At 47.5% G+C, this 17,375-nt stretch overlaps 1 protein-coding gene across 15 annotated transcripts in view; it reads right to left on the reverse strand.

Moving 5' to 3' along the window:
• SPRING1 (SREBF pathway regulator in golgi 1) overlaps positions 1 to 17,375 on the reverse strand; it is a 337,705-nt gene that overhangs the window by 87,102 nt on the left and 233,228 nt on the right. Inside the window, exon 6 of one of the 15 annotated variants that reach the window (XM_067700739.1) lies at positions 11,344 to 11,371. The exons of 13 other annotated variants lie outside the window; for them this stretch is intronic. In XM_067700739.1, coding sequence (XP_067556840.1) covers positions 11,359 to 11,371 — 13 coding nt within the window. In that variant the 3' untranslated portion in view covers positions 11,344 to 11,358. Of the gene's footprint in view, positions 1 to 11,343; positions 11,372 to 11,401; positions 11,460 to 17,375 lie in introns of those variants that run through there. One more of the 15 variants, XM_067700730.1, reaches the window with a different exon arrangement.

Raw genomic sequence — 17,375 nt, forward strand, 5'->3', positions numbered from 1 at the left:
GGCTTAGTTGCCCCATGGCATGTGGGATCTTAGTTCCCCGACCAGGGATTGAACCCACGCCCCCTGCATTGGAAGGTGGATCCTTAACCATTGGACCACCAGGGAAGTCCCTGGTCAGCCTCTTTTAACCCTAAATGGTAAAACTGCCTTGGGTGACTGTGATGTTAAAAAATTGCCACTGACTGTTTTCGACAAATGCCATGGCTACAGAACTGGGTGAGTTCTGAGTCAGGTCAGATAAAGACAAGTCCTAAGCATGGAGCTTTCCAGCAAGCCACCAGACTGGTTAAATGATGACAGTTCTCTGGGGATGGGACTTTTGGGGAGCTCTAAACCCATCTGATCCCTCCAGCAGCTGCTAGGGGGAGGAGGATGGAATTAGGGTAAGTTAAAACATTGCGAAGCTCACTGTTGTCGCTGAAATTCAGCCATTAAAAAAATAATCTTTAGGTTGTTGTAAGCCTTTAGTTAATTTCCAGAGTCCTCAAAAAGTTGATTTTGACAAATTTTTTTATAGTGTTCTCATTGCTTTTATGGAGAGGCAGGATTTCAGAGGTCCTTTCCCATTCTGGAAGTGCTCCCATACGTGTATAAAATTTAACAATCCGCTTCTTCTCTTATGGTTTCCTTTTTATATGTATGTTGAGACCAAATTTATTCACGCTAACTGCTGAATAGTATTTAATTTGTAAATAAACCACCATTTATTAATCTACCCTCTTAGTAAGAGACAGTTATTGTTTTCTAATTTTTTGTTCTTATCAATAATACTATAATAAACATCTTTGTGCATGTCTGTGTATACATGTGAGAGCTTCTCTAGGACATACATGTAGAAATGTATTTGCTGAGGCATAGGGTATATGTATCTTTAGTTCTGCTTGATATTTCCAAACTTCTAATCCGCTAGCAACTGCCAACCCACCAGCAACAAATAAGAATTCTAATTTCATCACATTCTTGCCAACACTTGAAATCATCAGATTTTGTTCATTTTTGATAATCTAATGGGTGTAAAATGGTATCTCATTGTTCCTTAATTTGCATTTGGTGGAGGATATTTTGTAATGTTAAGTCAAGGCTACAAGGAAGATAGATACTCTTCCAGCTTGGTAACTTGTAGAAAAGCCAATGGGGGTTAGTATTCCCAGCGATAAAGGTACCTTTTAGCTATTCCCGCTGAGGCAAGACCCTAATGGGTACCTTTGTCTCTCTCCTTCCACAGCTGTAGATCTCTTCCTGGTTGAGCTTCAGATGAGATCACAGCCCCAGCTGACCTCTTGACTGCAGTAAGGGATGTTAAGCAGAGGGCCAAGATAAACCTTGCCTGGACTCCAGATCCACAAAAACTGTGAGATAATAGATATGTGTTGTTTGAAGCCTCTAAGCCGTGGGAATATTTTTAGGCAGCTATAGATAACTAAAACAGGAGAAAAGGACAGATTGCCAAGCTCTGAGATTCTATGAGTCTCCTTTACTGGGTTTGGACTCCACCCTATGAGAGAGCAGGAGGGCCTTCGTCCCAAAGACCATCATCTGTTTTCTTTCTGTCCCCTGCAGGCAGGCACCATATCTATAATCTCAGTGCCCTGCATAGTGTATGGCATAGCATGACTGATCCATCATTATGTGTCAAATTTTAAATTGTTGAGTGAGCTCCAAGGCCCCCAGAGGATCAGGGAAACCCAGCTACAAAACACAAAGAGTCAGACCTAACGACCCTCAGGCACAAGGTCAGAGTCTGGGGCTGAAATAGCCTGTTTTTCTCCTTTTATGAGGACCAACAAGGGAGCCCCAATGCAAGTGTGAGCATTACCCAGACCATGACAGTGTGACCATGGGTCCTGAGGGAGATGTAGGCATTAGGAGCAGTGCAGGGCAGTGGTCAGTGCAAGTGCTCTGGAGCCCATCAGATTTGGCCCAAAATCCTGACTCAGCACCTTCTTGGTTCCCTTTCATTGCTAAGCCTCAGTTTCTCATCTGTAAAATGGGGTTAACAATGGTGCTCATCTTGCAGGTTTGTTGTGAGGATTCATGAACACACATAAAATTCTTAGCACATAGTAAATGCTCAGCTAATGTATCTCTCGAGAAACGTATTGGAATAGATCACCTAGTTGCGAGCTGGCAAACTCCAGGCACCTAAATTCGTGTAGACTGGAGCCCAGGTTTCCTTTCCTGGGGCCACAGGAAGCTGGCTCCACCCAACATATGCCAAGGAGAGAAGGAAGCTTGGAGGGGTGCCCTGGGAAGTGGGGTGGGATGATGCTATCTATGAAGTCACTAGTTCCTCTTTCTCCCTCTTAGGGAAGAACTGCTGCCCAGACCCAGAGAGGTATTAGAGACAGGACTAGTCTGACGTGTAAACAGAGTAGTAGTTTTGCCATGTAGATGATTGAAGGGGCAGAGAGGAATCCCTCCTCCCACCCCCCCCCCACCCCCGAATCACCCACAGGCCAGTCACTGCACCTGAGATTTCTACCATTCAGTCTGCTCCTAAAGGTCTCAGGAAATGTGATCTGTCAACTTACACTCATCCAATATCTCTTTAGTGCCTACTGCGAACAGACCATTGTGGGAGAAAGATCCACTCACATTTGGTAATTTACGTGGTATTTGAGTAGCTAATTTGATCATCGCAACAATGCTATAAAGCAGGTATTTATGATTCTCCCCATTTTGCAGAGGAGAAAACTGAGGCCCCATGAGGTTAAGGGTTAAGGGGCTTATTGCAATTCAAGCATGTAGTAAGTAGCAGAGCGAGCAGGCAAATTGGGTCTGGCTCCAAGTTCTTGCTGTTTTTTTGTTTTGTTTTTTCATCCCTGCTGCTCTCAGGAAGTTTACAGAAAACAGACAAGTCAGCCAATTGAGAAAATGGTCGAGGGCTTTTCAAACTTGGTGCCCTAGGGGTCCCCTGGGTACTGGGAGGTGGGAGAGGGTTGACAGGTGGGTGGCACTAGTCCCCGGGCTCCCCAGACATGGCGACAAGATCTACTCCCCTTTCTTCTATCTCTGGAGGTACAAGCTGTTAGATTTTCCAGGAGAGATAATACAACAGGAAAACCAAACAAGAATTTCTTGAATACCTATTGTGCGTTGCGCCTGGAGTGGCAGGGAGAGCCACTTCAGGGAGTGTAAGGGAAGCTTACAAAACAGCCCACTTGTGAAAACTTGAAGAACAATAAAAAAATTAAATAACGGCTCAATTTAGCAACAGATGAGCTGTCCCACGGCTGCACCTGGTTCCCTAATTAATTGCTTCAGCAGTGACTTGGGTGGTCAAGGGAGAGCGAGGATGTGTTTAGCTGAGTAACGCAGCACCACCCATGATCAGCACAGAAGCAGGAGCCTGGAGCCATGAAACCTGGGCCGGGCAGGTTTGGATGGGAGGGGACACAAGGGAAGGGACCCAGTGGGAGTTGGTAAGGACTGGCGAGGTGCAGCGTTACAGCAAGAAGCCTCTCTGAGCAAAAAGGGCAGAACCAAAGGCTGGTATAGCTCCACAATCACTGCAGGTCTGCACCCTGTTGATGAGGACTCACCCTTTAGAAAGCACTCCCCCCTTGCCTCCCCCTGCCACTTGCTGGCATGCCAGACCCTGCTGGGCAGGGATCATACACTGGTAGGTCCTGCAGGCTGGGTGGAAACCCCAGCCCTGCCTCTCTGGAACTTAAATACATAGACGATAACAACACCCACCTTACGGAGCTGCCTGGATGGTGAACTGGATAATATGCACATAAAGGATCTGGCATCATGAGTTGCTGGCACATGGCAAGTTCTCAGTAAATGTTATTGGCTACTCTCTGCAGCTACATTTAACATGGGCAGCTGGGGAACAAGCTCGTCTTGGTTTTTATTCACTCATTTAACAAGCATTTAATGGGCACCTACTCTGTGCCAGGCACTGCTCTGGAAGCAGAGGCCAGAGCTTGAAAAGTTCATTTTCCTGAAGTAGCTCCCAGTCCACTGGGGAGACGGAGAGCAGACAATTCCAGTTCGGTGTAAGTGCTGGAATGTCTGCTTGGTAACAAGGAGGCGAGTTCACATTTACTGAGTACTTGCCGTGTGCCAGTTATGATGCACTTTACGTGTATTATTATCTCATTTGATCTTTATGAGGTAGGACTTGATCCTTCCTTTTACAGATGGGGAAGCTGAGGCTCTGAAAGGCTCTGAAAGGCCATGTCTTTGGCCCAGGGGCCCGTGACTCACAGGTGGCATAAAGTCTTGGCTATTATTTATTATTACAGCAGTCCTTGCTTTTGCACGGCTGTGATATGCACGAACTTCAGTTACCAAGTTTAAAAAAATAGCACTGGCCGCCCCCCCACCATATGGTTCAAATTTCACTGACCACAGCATATTAAGTGTGAGTGATTGCACGAAGTACAAACTTTGCTGCTAGCTCTTCAGTTCCCAGATCACTATGTAAATCATTGATGGGCGTCACGGTCAGTGACCCGTCACGTCACTTCTTTCCAAGTCTGTGGGTGACTGGTCACTGAGCATCTGCCATTCAGTCGACATACGGACAGCTGAGCGTGTAGCTGTGTTCCCTCCCTGTCTCTCAGACATTTTACACAAATAGATAATAAAAAGAAAGAATTGGCCAACAAAGATGAGAGTGCAGTGCAGAAAAGAAATGAAGAAGTGAAGCTGGAAATGAGATTTGAATCAAGCTTCAGTGGGGTTTGTCACTGGGGAACATCAGGGGTTGGGCTTCTCCAGAGAAACAGAAATAATAGATGATATATGAGGTATATATGTATATATATGAGACATATGTATATATACACATATATATCAGTTATGCACAGATATGATATACTCTCCATAGATAGATAGATAGATAGACAGATAAAGGAGGTAAGTACAAAATCTCCAGGGTAGGGCTTCCCTGGTGGCGCAGTGGTTAAGAACCCGCCTACCAATGCAGGGGACACGGGTTCAAGCCCTGGTCCGGGAAGATCCCACATACTGCGGAGCAACTAAGCCGGTGTGCCACAACTACTAAGCCTGTGCTCTAGAGCATGCAACCCACAACTACTGAGCCCATGTGCCTAGAGCCTGTGCTCCACAACAAGAGAAGCCACCGCAATGAGAAGCCCGTGCGCCGCAACGAAGAGTAGCCCCCGCTCGCCACAACTAGAGAAAGCCCGCACGCAGTGACCAGAGACACAACACAGCCAAAATAAACAAAAAAACAAACAAACAAACAAAAAGTCTCCAGGGTAGGCTGGCAGATTAGAGAGACAGTTCATGCTGCAGCTTGATTCTAAAAGCCATCTGCTGGCAGAATTCTCTCTTCCTTAGGGGAGGTCAGTCTTCTTCCATTAAGACCTTCAACTGACTGGATAAGGCCCACCTATATTAAGGAGGGTAATCTGCTTTACTCAAAGTCTGCCAATTTAAATGTTAATTGTATCTGGAAAATACCTTCACAGAAGTAGCCAGAATAATGTTTGACCAAATATCTGGGTACTGGGACCCAGCCAAATTGATATAAAATTAACCATGAGAGGATTACAGGCTTATAGAAGAAATAGATCGTCATGGGAATGTTGACACTGTCTCCATTTAAGAGCCTCTAGACCTGCTGCCAGAGGAAGACAGATTTACTGACATGAATGAGGGAAGTGGCTGTGACAGAAAGGATGAAGATATCCCAGAGGAAGTGAGGCCGGCAGGAACTCTGGGATATTTCACAACATTAAAGTACAAAGGATAAAATGTTGGAAACGGAGCCAGTCTTAGAAAGGATGATGACAATTTGCCAAGGCATATAAAAGATGCTCCCTCTGTATTATTAAACAACCAGAAGAAGAAGGCAACTGCTGTTCAAACTATTCTTGATAATTTTTATACAAGGAAATACCACACTTTAGTTCTAAATGTTTGCAATGGTCTAAATTGAAGTATACTAAATACATGTTAGTTTTACATTTCCTTAAACATTTATAACTGACAGTAAGAGGGTATTCAATGTTTTGACAAAAAATGTTAAAGGTCACAGAATAATCTTATCGCATTGATTTTTAAGATCGTTTTGCACAATTTCAGCTGCATGTTCTTACGGTCTGCATGACTGTGTAAAGCAAGGACTATCTGCTTTATTTGTAACATCACCACGATCATCATCATCTCCTCCACCAGACAGGTCTGGCAGACACCCAGGATGCCAGGCCAGGTGTCAAGTTCCTTTTGACACCTTTTTCAGACTCTGGACAGGGGGCCTCCTGCAAAATCCCAGGCCAGCTCTGGCCAACCCCATCCTCCCTCGGCAGGGGTTTCAGGATTCTCTACAGCCTCAGGAAGTTCCCAAGGAGGAGAGCTCGGTTTACACACCAATAAAAATAACTCAGGGGTGATAAACAGCTCTGTGTCTCCAGGGCGAGCCACCCTTATGCAACCTGCCTTGATTTCAAAAGCCCCACATGGCACCAGGAGGCAACTTGGACTGCGATGTACACCCTGGCTGACAGTGCAGGGAGGGAACCCTCGTGGCCACAAGGTCTGGGGACAAGTGACTCTGGCTGTGACATGGGGTGGTTCATTCACAACAGAAGGCGCACGGAAATAGCACATCAATTGATTGGCTTCAATACTGATATTTCTTTTTTACTTTCTATTTTCGGTAAGGTATGTAAGTAGTGGATGGTCTTAGTAGAAAACTCAAAACACACATAGGCCAAAAGGAAAAAAATCAAAACCACCTATGGTCCAATCACCAGAGAGCACTGCTCTTGCCTTTACCCTTTCAGAGTTTTCTAGAAGCTATGTGCCAAGCGCGTATGGTGCAGAGCGTCAGACCACAGGCTCCGGAGCCACTTTGTAAGTCTGTTGCACGGATAGAGGGTTTCTGTTTTCCCTCCACTGGGAAAGACGGCAAGAGGAAGCCGCTGATGGTTAAGTCTTTGGGTACATCCTTAATTGTTTCTTCAGGATAAATTCTTGGGAGTGCAACGTCAGTGTCAAAGAGGATGCACATTTTGACGGATTTGTTCATTCCTTCCCCACTCAGGAACTGTTTAAAATGGGCTACGTGGGATTTCTGCTGAAGTAGGAGTTGGCAGCCTAACCAACCATCAGAGAGGAGAGGCCCAGAAGGGCTGAGCCTCCCATCGAGGGCACACAAAAATCGTCACCATTGGAATGTCAGCTCCATGAGGGCAGGGATTGTGTCTGCCCTGCTCACTGCTGTGTCCCTGCTCCCCCAATGACTGAATCAACTCAGAAGAAGAACCAGAATTTTCTGGAACCAAGTGGAGCCCTGAGGTCTTCACATCGTACTGCTAACCACTGTCTTAGAGGTACCACACTGGATTCTTTCACCATGCAGCCTTTGTTAAATTCTATAATGAATAAAATATTAGCCAACGCACTTCAAAGAGAAAAGGAGGGCGCGAGAAACCCCCCAGAAGGAGAACGTGGGAACAAAGCAAGTCTGCTGCGAGAGGCGAAAATAAATAAATGCCTCATTTGTATTGTCATTTGATTGACACGTCTTGAATCATTTATGGCGAGCTCCACCTCTTTCTAATAATATGGAAATTGGGAACATGTTGCTTTCAGTCATGATTATGAGTGAGTTTCAGAGAATGTTCTCAGGCGAGGGAGACAGATGTAGGTGGCGGCACAGCCGTTAAGGTATGTGGTGATTTATGGGTTTCAGTGGGCGGCCCCCGTGGGCTTCCTGCACTGTGGTGTCCTCTGACAGTGATCAGAGAGGGAAATGTCACCTGTCCTTGTAAAAACGATCACCCAGTCATCAAATATTTATCAAGCACCCACTACGCACCAGGCGCTGTGCTGAGTGCCAGGACTTTGCAGAACCCATCTTTCGCTTCCCTGGGACAAAATGCTGCACGAACGCCTACTGTGTGCTGGGTCCCATGTTGGACGCTGTGCCAACAGAAAGGCCACAGAAGAGTCTGGAGAGCAAGAGAGATGCACAAAACAGTAGCCACCTCTCCCACCTGAGCGGGGCTTATTCTTTTAAAATCATGTTTCCTGTGCATCAAGTACTTTGATCCTCCCAGAAGTCTTCGTGGCCGCAGGCTTGAAGAGTCTTCTAGACTCAGACTGACCCAGCTTGGGCTCCTGGATCTGCCACTTACTGGGGAAAGTGACTCACCCTTCCCAGGCTCCTTTTCCTCCTCTGTAAAAGGGGTGCTGCCAGATAAAACACAAGCTGCCTTGTTAGTATAAGTATATCCCAACTACTGCATGGGATACGCTTATACTAAAAATACTATCCACTGCTCCTCTGGAACGCCAAACGAACTGGGTGCCAGGTGTTTTTGTTTTTCACTAAATCTGGCAGTCCTAGAAGGGGAGACGGTGATGGTGTCTGACGGATGCCTCTCGAGGACAGTCAACACTCCCAGTTCCTCCCAGAGTCGGGGGGGGGGGCGGTGCACATCACCCCTCTAAAGGGATTCTAAGCAAGGCACCAGGAGTATCCCTTGAACAACTTCTCACTCTCCATCCCCGAACCTTCACATCAGGCAGACTCCCAGGTCCAGCAAAGTCACAGGTAGACAATCAAGTTTGCAGCTAAGAATCACAGACTCTCAGCTGAAAAGACCCTTAACGATCCCCTAATCCACCTTCTGATTTTGCTGAGGAGGCCTGGAGAGGTTCGGTCATTTGCCTAAGGCTGGGGTCACAAACTCCAATGCCACAAGGGTCAGCCAGGAGCAACCAACACTGTCCAAGATGATGAGGAGTGGTGGGAACTGTGGCAAACTGGAGAGAAGGGCCCCTCTTAACGGGGCAGCAGCAGTGGCCTGTTTCCCACAGCCATGAGGGAAGGGGGCCCAGAGTGGTGAGCGCCTCTAAAATTCTCCTGAGAAGCTGGAAATATGCGGGTGTGTTTCATGTGAAATCTCTCGGCTTTGAAATGTTGGCACCTAACTGGAAATTCTTAAGAACGCTGTACAGGCCAACGAAAATATATCAGCAGGCCAGATTGGGCCCTGGGGTCACCACGTGCAATCTCTGGCCTGTACCCCACAGGACATCGGAAGCACAGCCAGGATTCCTCGGCCAAGGTAATTTCTATCACTCCAGGAAAAGGCCACGACATGGGAGGAGGGAGGTGGGAGTGGAAGTATGGGGGGAACGGCCAGCAGCTCCTACCCAGAGCCTCCAGCGTGAGTTAGACAGGGAAATCGCAGGCACCAGTGTTATTGTGTCTTAATTGAGACGGAATTCACAGAACATAACATTAACATTCACAAGGTCGTACGACCATCCTGATCTAGTTCCAAAACACTTTCATCACCCCCAAAAGGAAACTCCGTACCTGTTAAGTGGTCACTCCCTGTCCCCCCACCCAGCCCCTGTCAACCACTACTCTGCTTTCTATCTCTACGGATTTACCTATTCTGGGCCTTTCGGATAGATGGAATCCTACGGTACGTGGCCTTCTGTGACTGGCTCCTTTCACTTAGCATCATGTCTTCAAAGATCTTCCATGCTGTAGCACCCGTCATTATTTCATTTCTTTTTATGGCTGAATAATATTCCATTGTCTGGATGGACCACATTTTGTTTATCCATCCGTTGATGGATATCTGGGTATTTTCACTTTTCAGCTATGGTGAATAGTCCCAAGGCTCACTTTTTAAGGGGAGGTAACCCCACCTGGGTGTTTAGGGACACAGGGCCCTGATGGACCTGTTATGTACAGCAGCACAGTGCCTACGGCCCAGGAAAATGTCTTCATTTCTTTGAAAATCAGAAGTAAAAAAACCTGACTTCCAGAGTCAAAGAAAATGTTTTAACTTTGAATTTGGCCTAGATTATATTTGTCTTTATACGAAAGAAGCCATAGAATATAATTATGGAGGAAGGGATCCACAAAGGCAAAAGTGACTAAGGCACCAGAGTGGCCCTGCAGGGACACAGAAAAATTAAGGATCTGGAGTTACAGAAACCAGAGGGCGGCTCCTTGTTCTCCGACTCACTGGTCTTGGAGCGTGTGCCCAGGGTCCAGGTTCTTTGTCCTGTTCAACGTGGCATCCTCCACTGCCAGAACAGGGCCTGGCACATAGTAGGTACTCAAGAAATACATTTTGAAAGAATTAATTAACCTAACACGAATCACCAAGCTTCTCTGTGCCTTGACTTCCTCATCCAAGACATGGGAAAAATCATCTCGATCTCTGAGGGTGGATGGGAGGGAGAGAAGGCGGTGCCCGGTGCCAGGAAGGGAGAAGGCCTTCAAGAATCCACTTCCTTCCCTTTGTTTTTTTTCGGCAGGGTGGGGGCAGGGTGAAGTTGATAGCAGACTTACGAGAAGCAAATTTCCATCAAACCCGAGTTGCATTTGCTCTTGTCTTTCTGAGCAAATACATCAGGTATTTCGACAGACTGGCTGAAGATCCCAGGGTCTGGGGAGAGGGGGTGATTAGCAGGCAAAACCACAAAGAAAACGGCAAGGAAAATGATGCCACAGAGAAACAAGTACTAACAGGGAAGGGCCAGGGAGTGAGTGTGTGTGTGTGTGTGTGTGTGTGTGTGAGAATGTCTGTAAGTGTGTTGTGTGTGTCCGTGTGAGAACTATGTTTGTGAGTGCACACACGTGCATGTATATGTGAGGACGTGTGTGTGCACACATGGTGGGTAGGGTAGTGGGAGGGAAGGAGGGGAGGGAGAGAAAAGCAGCCCTGTGATCACAGACATGGGAATTCTGCTTTGACTTAAGTCAAGTCGAGGCTGCACATTCCTAGGGGCAGGCAGCGGGTGGGGTCTGAAAGCGGGAAAGGACCATATCTGGGTTTTGTCTTGACAAGAGGAAATTCTTTGCCCGAGGCAACAGTCCCCCCTGGGGTGTGCCCTCCTCTGTGGGTGACTGGGAACTCCAGAGAGGCTGGGATCCTCTTCAAACCCAATTTGCATTAGAAATCAATGTGGTTTTTTTTTTTCTTTTTCTTTTTCTTCAGGCCCTGAGATGCCAAGACCCTCAAGGGAGTAATAATGATGCTTTTCAGACCAGGACTTCAAACTGCTTAGCTCTGATTAGTCTCCTTTTAAACACAGGAAAACTGGGCTGATTTGAAGGAATCCACTGACAGGTCAAAAGGAGGCTCAAGGAAACCTTGGCCCCATGCTGGGTCCCACTTACCTGGGGGCCATGGCACAAGGAGGCCCTGCTGGTTTCTGGACAGAAGTAAATTGAGTCTCTTATTGATGTCTCCAGGGCAAAACTCTGCAGGCCAAGGAGGCAGGCTACTGTTAGATCATTCCGGAAGACTTTCTGTGGTCAGCTCTGTCCAGTGGCATCCGTGCGTCATCGAGTAAGAGGCAGCTTATTGGTTGGAATAAGGTTTGAATCCTGTGAGAGTGACCTCAGTGTTCTCGTCTGTGAAATGGGGACAGTGTCCTTTGGCACAGGATTCATTGAGGACTAAGTAGATGTGGAAGAGTTTAGCACAGTGTATGGCGCAGACCTAAGAAGTGGTAATCGTTAGTGTCATAATATCATCATCATCATCATCTCCCCATGAAAAGAGTACTTCCCTAGCAATGGAGATCCTGAGAAACTCAAAGCTCAATGATCTGAGGGGGCTAAAAAACTCATCCCACACTCCTGGACCCTCCAGGTCACTTTTGCTGCGGGACAAGATCAACTCCATAAAAATAGCGACAAGATGTCCTGGTAAGAGGTCGCCGTCCCCCTGCTTCCTGGGGAAATGTGTGGGCTGAAGAGTGGCTGAGAAACCCCGTATCAAGAATGTTTAACTTCAAGATGGAACTTTAAAAAACTGACTCTCTGAAAGATCTGGACTAAGGCTGTGTGTTCACAGACCCCAACTAGGTGACTGGCGTGAGGGGAGTAGGGGTCTTGGAAAGGGATTGGGGTTGGAGGGAACCCCAGAGCTCTACAGACCTGGGCTCAAATCCTGCCTCTGTTGCATCTCAGCTGTGTGGGCCTGAGCAAACAATGCCATAGTAATACACTCTCTTGGGATGACAAATATCAGACTGCAGGCCCGTAGCAGGAGGTCCAAAATGGCAGCTCTGTTGGTTGGATCAATTCAGTCAATGAATGGACTGGTTTGAGACAGTCAAGATGATTATGGTGAGTTGGGGGTTTGTTCGGTCCACACGTTTACAAAGAAACTGTTCTGTGTCAGATCTGGGGAACTCAATGGGAAATGAGACTGGACCACTGTCTAGGAGAGAAGGATGCCACTGAATGGTGGTAACATAGGTAGTCTGCTCGCCATGCCTCTCCTGAGAGACATTTGCTCAAGCAGAGGGTGACACGCTCCTTTCCAGTGCTTCCCTGGCAGACGGGCCCACCGGCAGGGTGGACCCAATCACAGAGTCTTGGAACTGCTGTGGTGGTCCCCAGAGACACAGGGTGACAGCAGAGGGCTTTCCAATCCCAGACAAACAAACAAGAACATAAGAAGAAGAACATTGCCGAGCTGTCACTTGGAGGGCGTCCCTGCCTGTAGGACCTGTTTTTGGAAGGCTGAGGTGCAGCCCGGTTCCTCAGGAGCCTCTCTGAGGTAAAATGACTCGCCCAGCATCACACCAAATTGACACGAGGCCCTCCAGGCCACCAGCTACCAGTCAAGAAGCCCCCAGAGGGCTTTTTACTGACAGAAATGGGTCTCCCTCCCCCACAACGCCCCTGCCTTACATCGAACCTGCAGCTGCAGAGGCCCACAGGGTTGGTTAAGGAAGGTTCCTGAGGAAAAGGAAAGGGAAGGGGTAGGGGCTAGTCATTTGGCCTTGGGTCTTCGGGCCCAGTGAGAGTTCTCTTGGGTTTCTCTCTGGTCAGGGGCCGGGAAGCAGCCTGGTCCTACAGCTTCCCAGGTGTGGTCCTGGCAGAGAGGAGATGAGCACAGATGAAGTTAGGACAGAAGAGGACAGGGCGTGTGAGCAGTCTCCCCTGCCTCTCCCAGGCCCCCTGGCATGAAAGCCCATCTTCCCAAAGTAGCTGTTTTAGTCTCCTAGGGCTGCCGTAACAAAGTACCACAAACTGAATGGTTGAAGACACTAGAAATTTGTTCTCACAGTTGTGGAAGCCAGAATTCTATAATCAAGGCATCAGCAGGGCCACGCTCCCACCGAAGTCTCTAGGGGAGGATACTGCCTTGATCTTTCCAGCTTTTGTGGTTGCTTGCCATCCTTAGTGCTCCTTGGAGACACATCGCCCCAGTCTCAACCCCTCCATCTTCCCATCATTGCCTTCCCTGTGGTCTCTGTGTCGAAATCTCCCTCTTCTCACAAGGACACCACCCTACTCCAGCCTGAACTCATCTTAACTAATCACAAACTATTTCCAACTAAGGTCACATTCACAGGTTCAGGGTGGACATGGACTGGGGCGACACTGTTCAACCCTGTTCAATACCTAAGCACTGGAATCATATAGTCCTGGGTTCTGATCCTGCCTTTGCACGTACAGATTGTGGACTTGGTCATACTTCTTAATCTCGCCAGGCCTCTGTTTCAACATCAGAAAAATGGGGGTATAGTGCATGCCCAGCAGGGCTGTTGTAAAGATTTGAACTCATGTATGTAGAACACATAGTACGTCTCACAAAACAGAAGAGGCCTTTATCTTTATTACTGCAGGACTCTGTCTTGGAGGTGCCCACCCCCTGCAGCTGGTGTAGAGCTCTGGCTCCAGGTGTCTCCAGCCTGACCCACAGCAGCGCCCCCAGGCACCTGCTGGGAGCAGCGGAACGCAGGCATGGGGTCATGCGCAGTCTCCTGTCGTCACTCCCAGCATCCCTGTGCACCTGTCCGTCTTCTGGGCAGAGGTCAGGATATGGCATTCTTCACAATAGGCAAGCACGTGTCCAGGGGAAGCCAAAGGGACAAGGTGGTGTGATTCCATCAGGGAAACATCCACAGGATTCCTTCTGTTGTTCCCAAGTTCCAGACTCCAGGCTGAGCCGGCAGGAGTGAATTTGTGTCTTCAGACCGGAAGCTGCCCAGCACATGGTATCTGGCTAGAGCTGCGCTCCAACAGCTGTGTGGGCATTATAAATCTCTCCCCTGGAAATGAGCACCGAGGCTCTCTATGTCTCCTGCTAATGGTAAATCTGTCTGTGCCCACAGCGCAAGACCTGGACTCTGAGATCATCAAGGTGAGACTGTCTGCCTCCCTCTAGCCTGTTTATTGCACCTGCGATCTACTCCTCTCCAAATGTGGAAGGCTGTCTCCTTCATTGAGAGCATCAAGGGAGTTTTAACTGCAAAGCAGACTGTACTTCAGATCTAATCGAAACGCCTCTGAACTCAGGCTGTCACCTGAAAACTTTCTGCCAGGAGGGACCCCTCTTCTGCAAGACCCTTGGTGATTCGGATGAGTTTAGGCCAGACAGTGTCCCTTGGGTATTGTGGAGGTTTGTGTGGTTTTTGTTGTTTGATTTTTGGTGCAGTCTATCTTTAAATCTTCACTTTCAAAAAAAAAGTGGTCATTAGCCTTATTTTGATTTAGAGGATGGGAAATCAGAAGTTCAGGTCCCTCATTTATCACCTCATAGACATATGACATTGAACAATCCCTTCATCTCTCTTGGATTGCTCATTGTAGAAAGATGATCGTAAAATCTTATTGGCAGGGGACTTCCCTGGTGGCACAGTGGTTAAGACTCCGTGCTCCCAATGCAGGGGGCCCGGGTTCGATCCCTGGTCAGGGAACTAGATACCACATGCAAGCCGTAACTAAGACTTCACATCCCACAACTAAGGAGCCCATGTGCCGCAACTAAGAAGCTGGCAAGTCGCAACTAAGGAGCCCGCCTGCTGCAGCTCAGGAGCCGGCAAGCCACAACTAAGACCCAGCACAACCAAATAAACAAATATATATATTTTAAAAAAACCTTATTGGAGGGATACAAGGTTGAAATGAGATGCTCCATGGCTATCAATCAGAGCTTTAGTTGGAAAGATCCTGTGGTACTGCTGATAAATCAACTCCTTGAAAAATAAAAAGCTCTGATTTGTAGCACTTGCCAATTTCTATGGTGTAAATACTCCCATCGCTGCCAATTTTAAGCTACCAGCATGACATTGCTGAATGAGGAGTTGGGAAGAGGAGTGAACCACTGGGTCTTCTGAGCTGAGATAAGCCCGCTTGAGTACAGCCTTGAAGACAACAGACACAAACTCTGGCTTATTTTAACACAAAAGAAAATGCACTCAGAGGATATGGGGTAGCTTGCAGAATTTCCAGCTGGTAAATGAAACTTGGAGTTTGTGCAGCCAGGAGCTATACCCTAAATCCCTGGAGAAGCAGTCTAATAGTGAAGATGCTGCTACTGTCCCCTCTGGCACAGTTACAGTAACATGCCTGTCATCACCAACAGTTCTGGACACTGGTCAATGCCACTAAAACTGCAGCCACTGATATCTCTGAAAACACCACAGAGCTGCTCCTAATGCCATTCTCGCCAGCATAGAGAAGGCACGGGACAGGTGTGGTCCCTGCTTCCTCTCATCATTAGCTAGCTTCCATTTAACCTAGGAAGGTGCATCTGATTGGTAGATTTGAGTCACATGTCTGTGCCTCACTGCAAGGGAAGCTGGGAAAGTGAGCGTATTAGTTTTCTGTGGCTGCTATAACAAATAACCACCAAAGAGGTGGTTTGAAACCACAGAAGTTTATTCTCTCACAGTTCTGCAGGCCTCAAGTCCAAATTCCAGGCGTTGGCAGGGCTGCCCTTCCTCTGGAGGTTCTAGGGAAGAATCCTTCCCTGCCTCTTCTGCCTCTGGTGGTTGTCACTATTCCTTGTGGCTATGTCACTCCATTCTATGCTTCTGTCTTCACATGGCCTTCTCCTCTTCTCTCTCTGTGTCTCTCCTCTGTGTGTCTCTTATAAGGATATCTGCCATTGGATTTAGGGCCCACTTGGATAATCCAGGAATATCTCATCTCCAGACCCTTAACTTAATTGCTTCTGCAGAGACCCTTTTACCAAATAAGGTCACATTCACAGGTTCTGGGGTTTAGGATGTGGACGTATCTTTTGGGGCCACTATTCAACCCACTGCAGTGAGTATCTGTGTTTTCAGGTTCTAAGGTAGGCAGTGAGCCCCATCTCATTAGATGGGAGATTCCTTAATTATAAGAAGGGGGTTCAGAGGCTGGGAAGTCAGAAAAACATCCAATGTCTTCTAGAACTGAGGTTACAATATTTTTTTAAAGACTCCTTTTTAAAAACTATTTATTTATTTATTTATTTAGGCTGCACTGGGTCTTGGCTGTGGCACTCGGGATATTCGTGCGGCATGCGGGATCCTTTGTTGTACCATGCAGGATCCTTTGTTGCGGCGTGTGGGATCTTTAGTTGCAGCATGCATGTGGGATCTAGTTCCCCCACCAGGGATCTAACCTGGGCCCCCCGCATTGGGAGCTCGGAGCCTTACCCATTGGACCACCATAGAAGTCCCAGTCACAATATTTTTTCAGTAAAGAGTCAGAGGGTAAATATTTTCAGCCTTGAGGGTCATACAGTTAACTATTCAACTCTGCCCTTGTAGCATGGAAACAGCCATAGACATTCTGTAAACAAATGGGGGGTGCCTGCGTTCCGATGAAACTTTATTTACAAAAACAGGTGTCTGTCTAGATTTGGCCCAAGGGCTATAGATCAATGACCCTTGTTCTAGAACATGGAGAAGTGCTTAGTAAGTGTTGATTGAGTCTTCGATCCTCAGTGTGTTTGAAATGTATTGAACACAGAGGATGGACTCAGGACAGAAATTAATAAACAACTAAGACTCATCACTAATGCTCTGTGACCCACACCCTTGGATATGCAAGGGTGAAGAACTGTGGTATCTAACCGCAAAAAAAAAAAAAATCCAGTTTGTGAGATTTACCTGTTTTAGAGCCTAGTGCTAAATGTGGCCCACATTTTGAGCCTGGTTTCATATCTAGTGACAGCACCCCTGACCCAGCCGGAGATCTGGGTGCCCGTGATCACAAGGAGGACGAGGGAAGAGTGTGGAGGGAATTACACAAATGAACCTCATTGGAGGAGCCCCGGGGGCAGGAGCCCAGCACGTCCTGCTGGCAACGGAGAGGAGCCAGCAATGCCTCACGAGTGGCGAATCACATGAAATCCAGATTTCTACCTCCTGGATGGTAAACCAGCACAGGAAACAGTGTCTGCAGGGTAAAAGGGCAATGCTGGTGCTTATAGTAAAACAAAACAACAACAACAAAAAACATTGGTTTGGAAGGCAGACAGATCCGGGTCCAAGTCTCAGCTCTGCAGTGACCCAGTACAGCACCTGGGAAGGTCACTTTACCTCTCCAAGCCTCAATTTCCTCATCTGTAAAATGGGCAGAGTTAGATCCATCTCACCCAATGGTTACAAAGATTAAAGGAGAC

Source organism: Pseudorca crassidens, chromosome 12 (assembly GCF_039906515.1).
Source record: "Pseudorca crassidens isolate mPseCra1 chromosome 12, mPseCra1.hap1, whole genome shotgun sequence".
In the NCBI taxonomy this organism is placed as follows: domain Eukaryota; kingdom Metazoa; phylum Chordata; class Mammalia; order Artiodactyla; family Delphinidae; genus Pseudorca; species Pseudorca crassidens.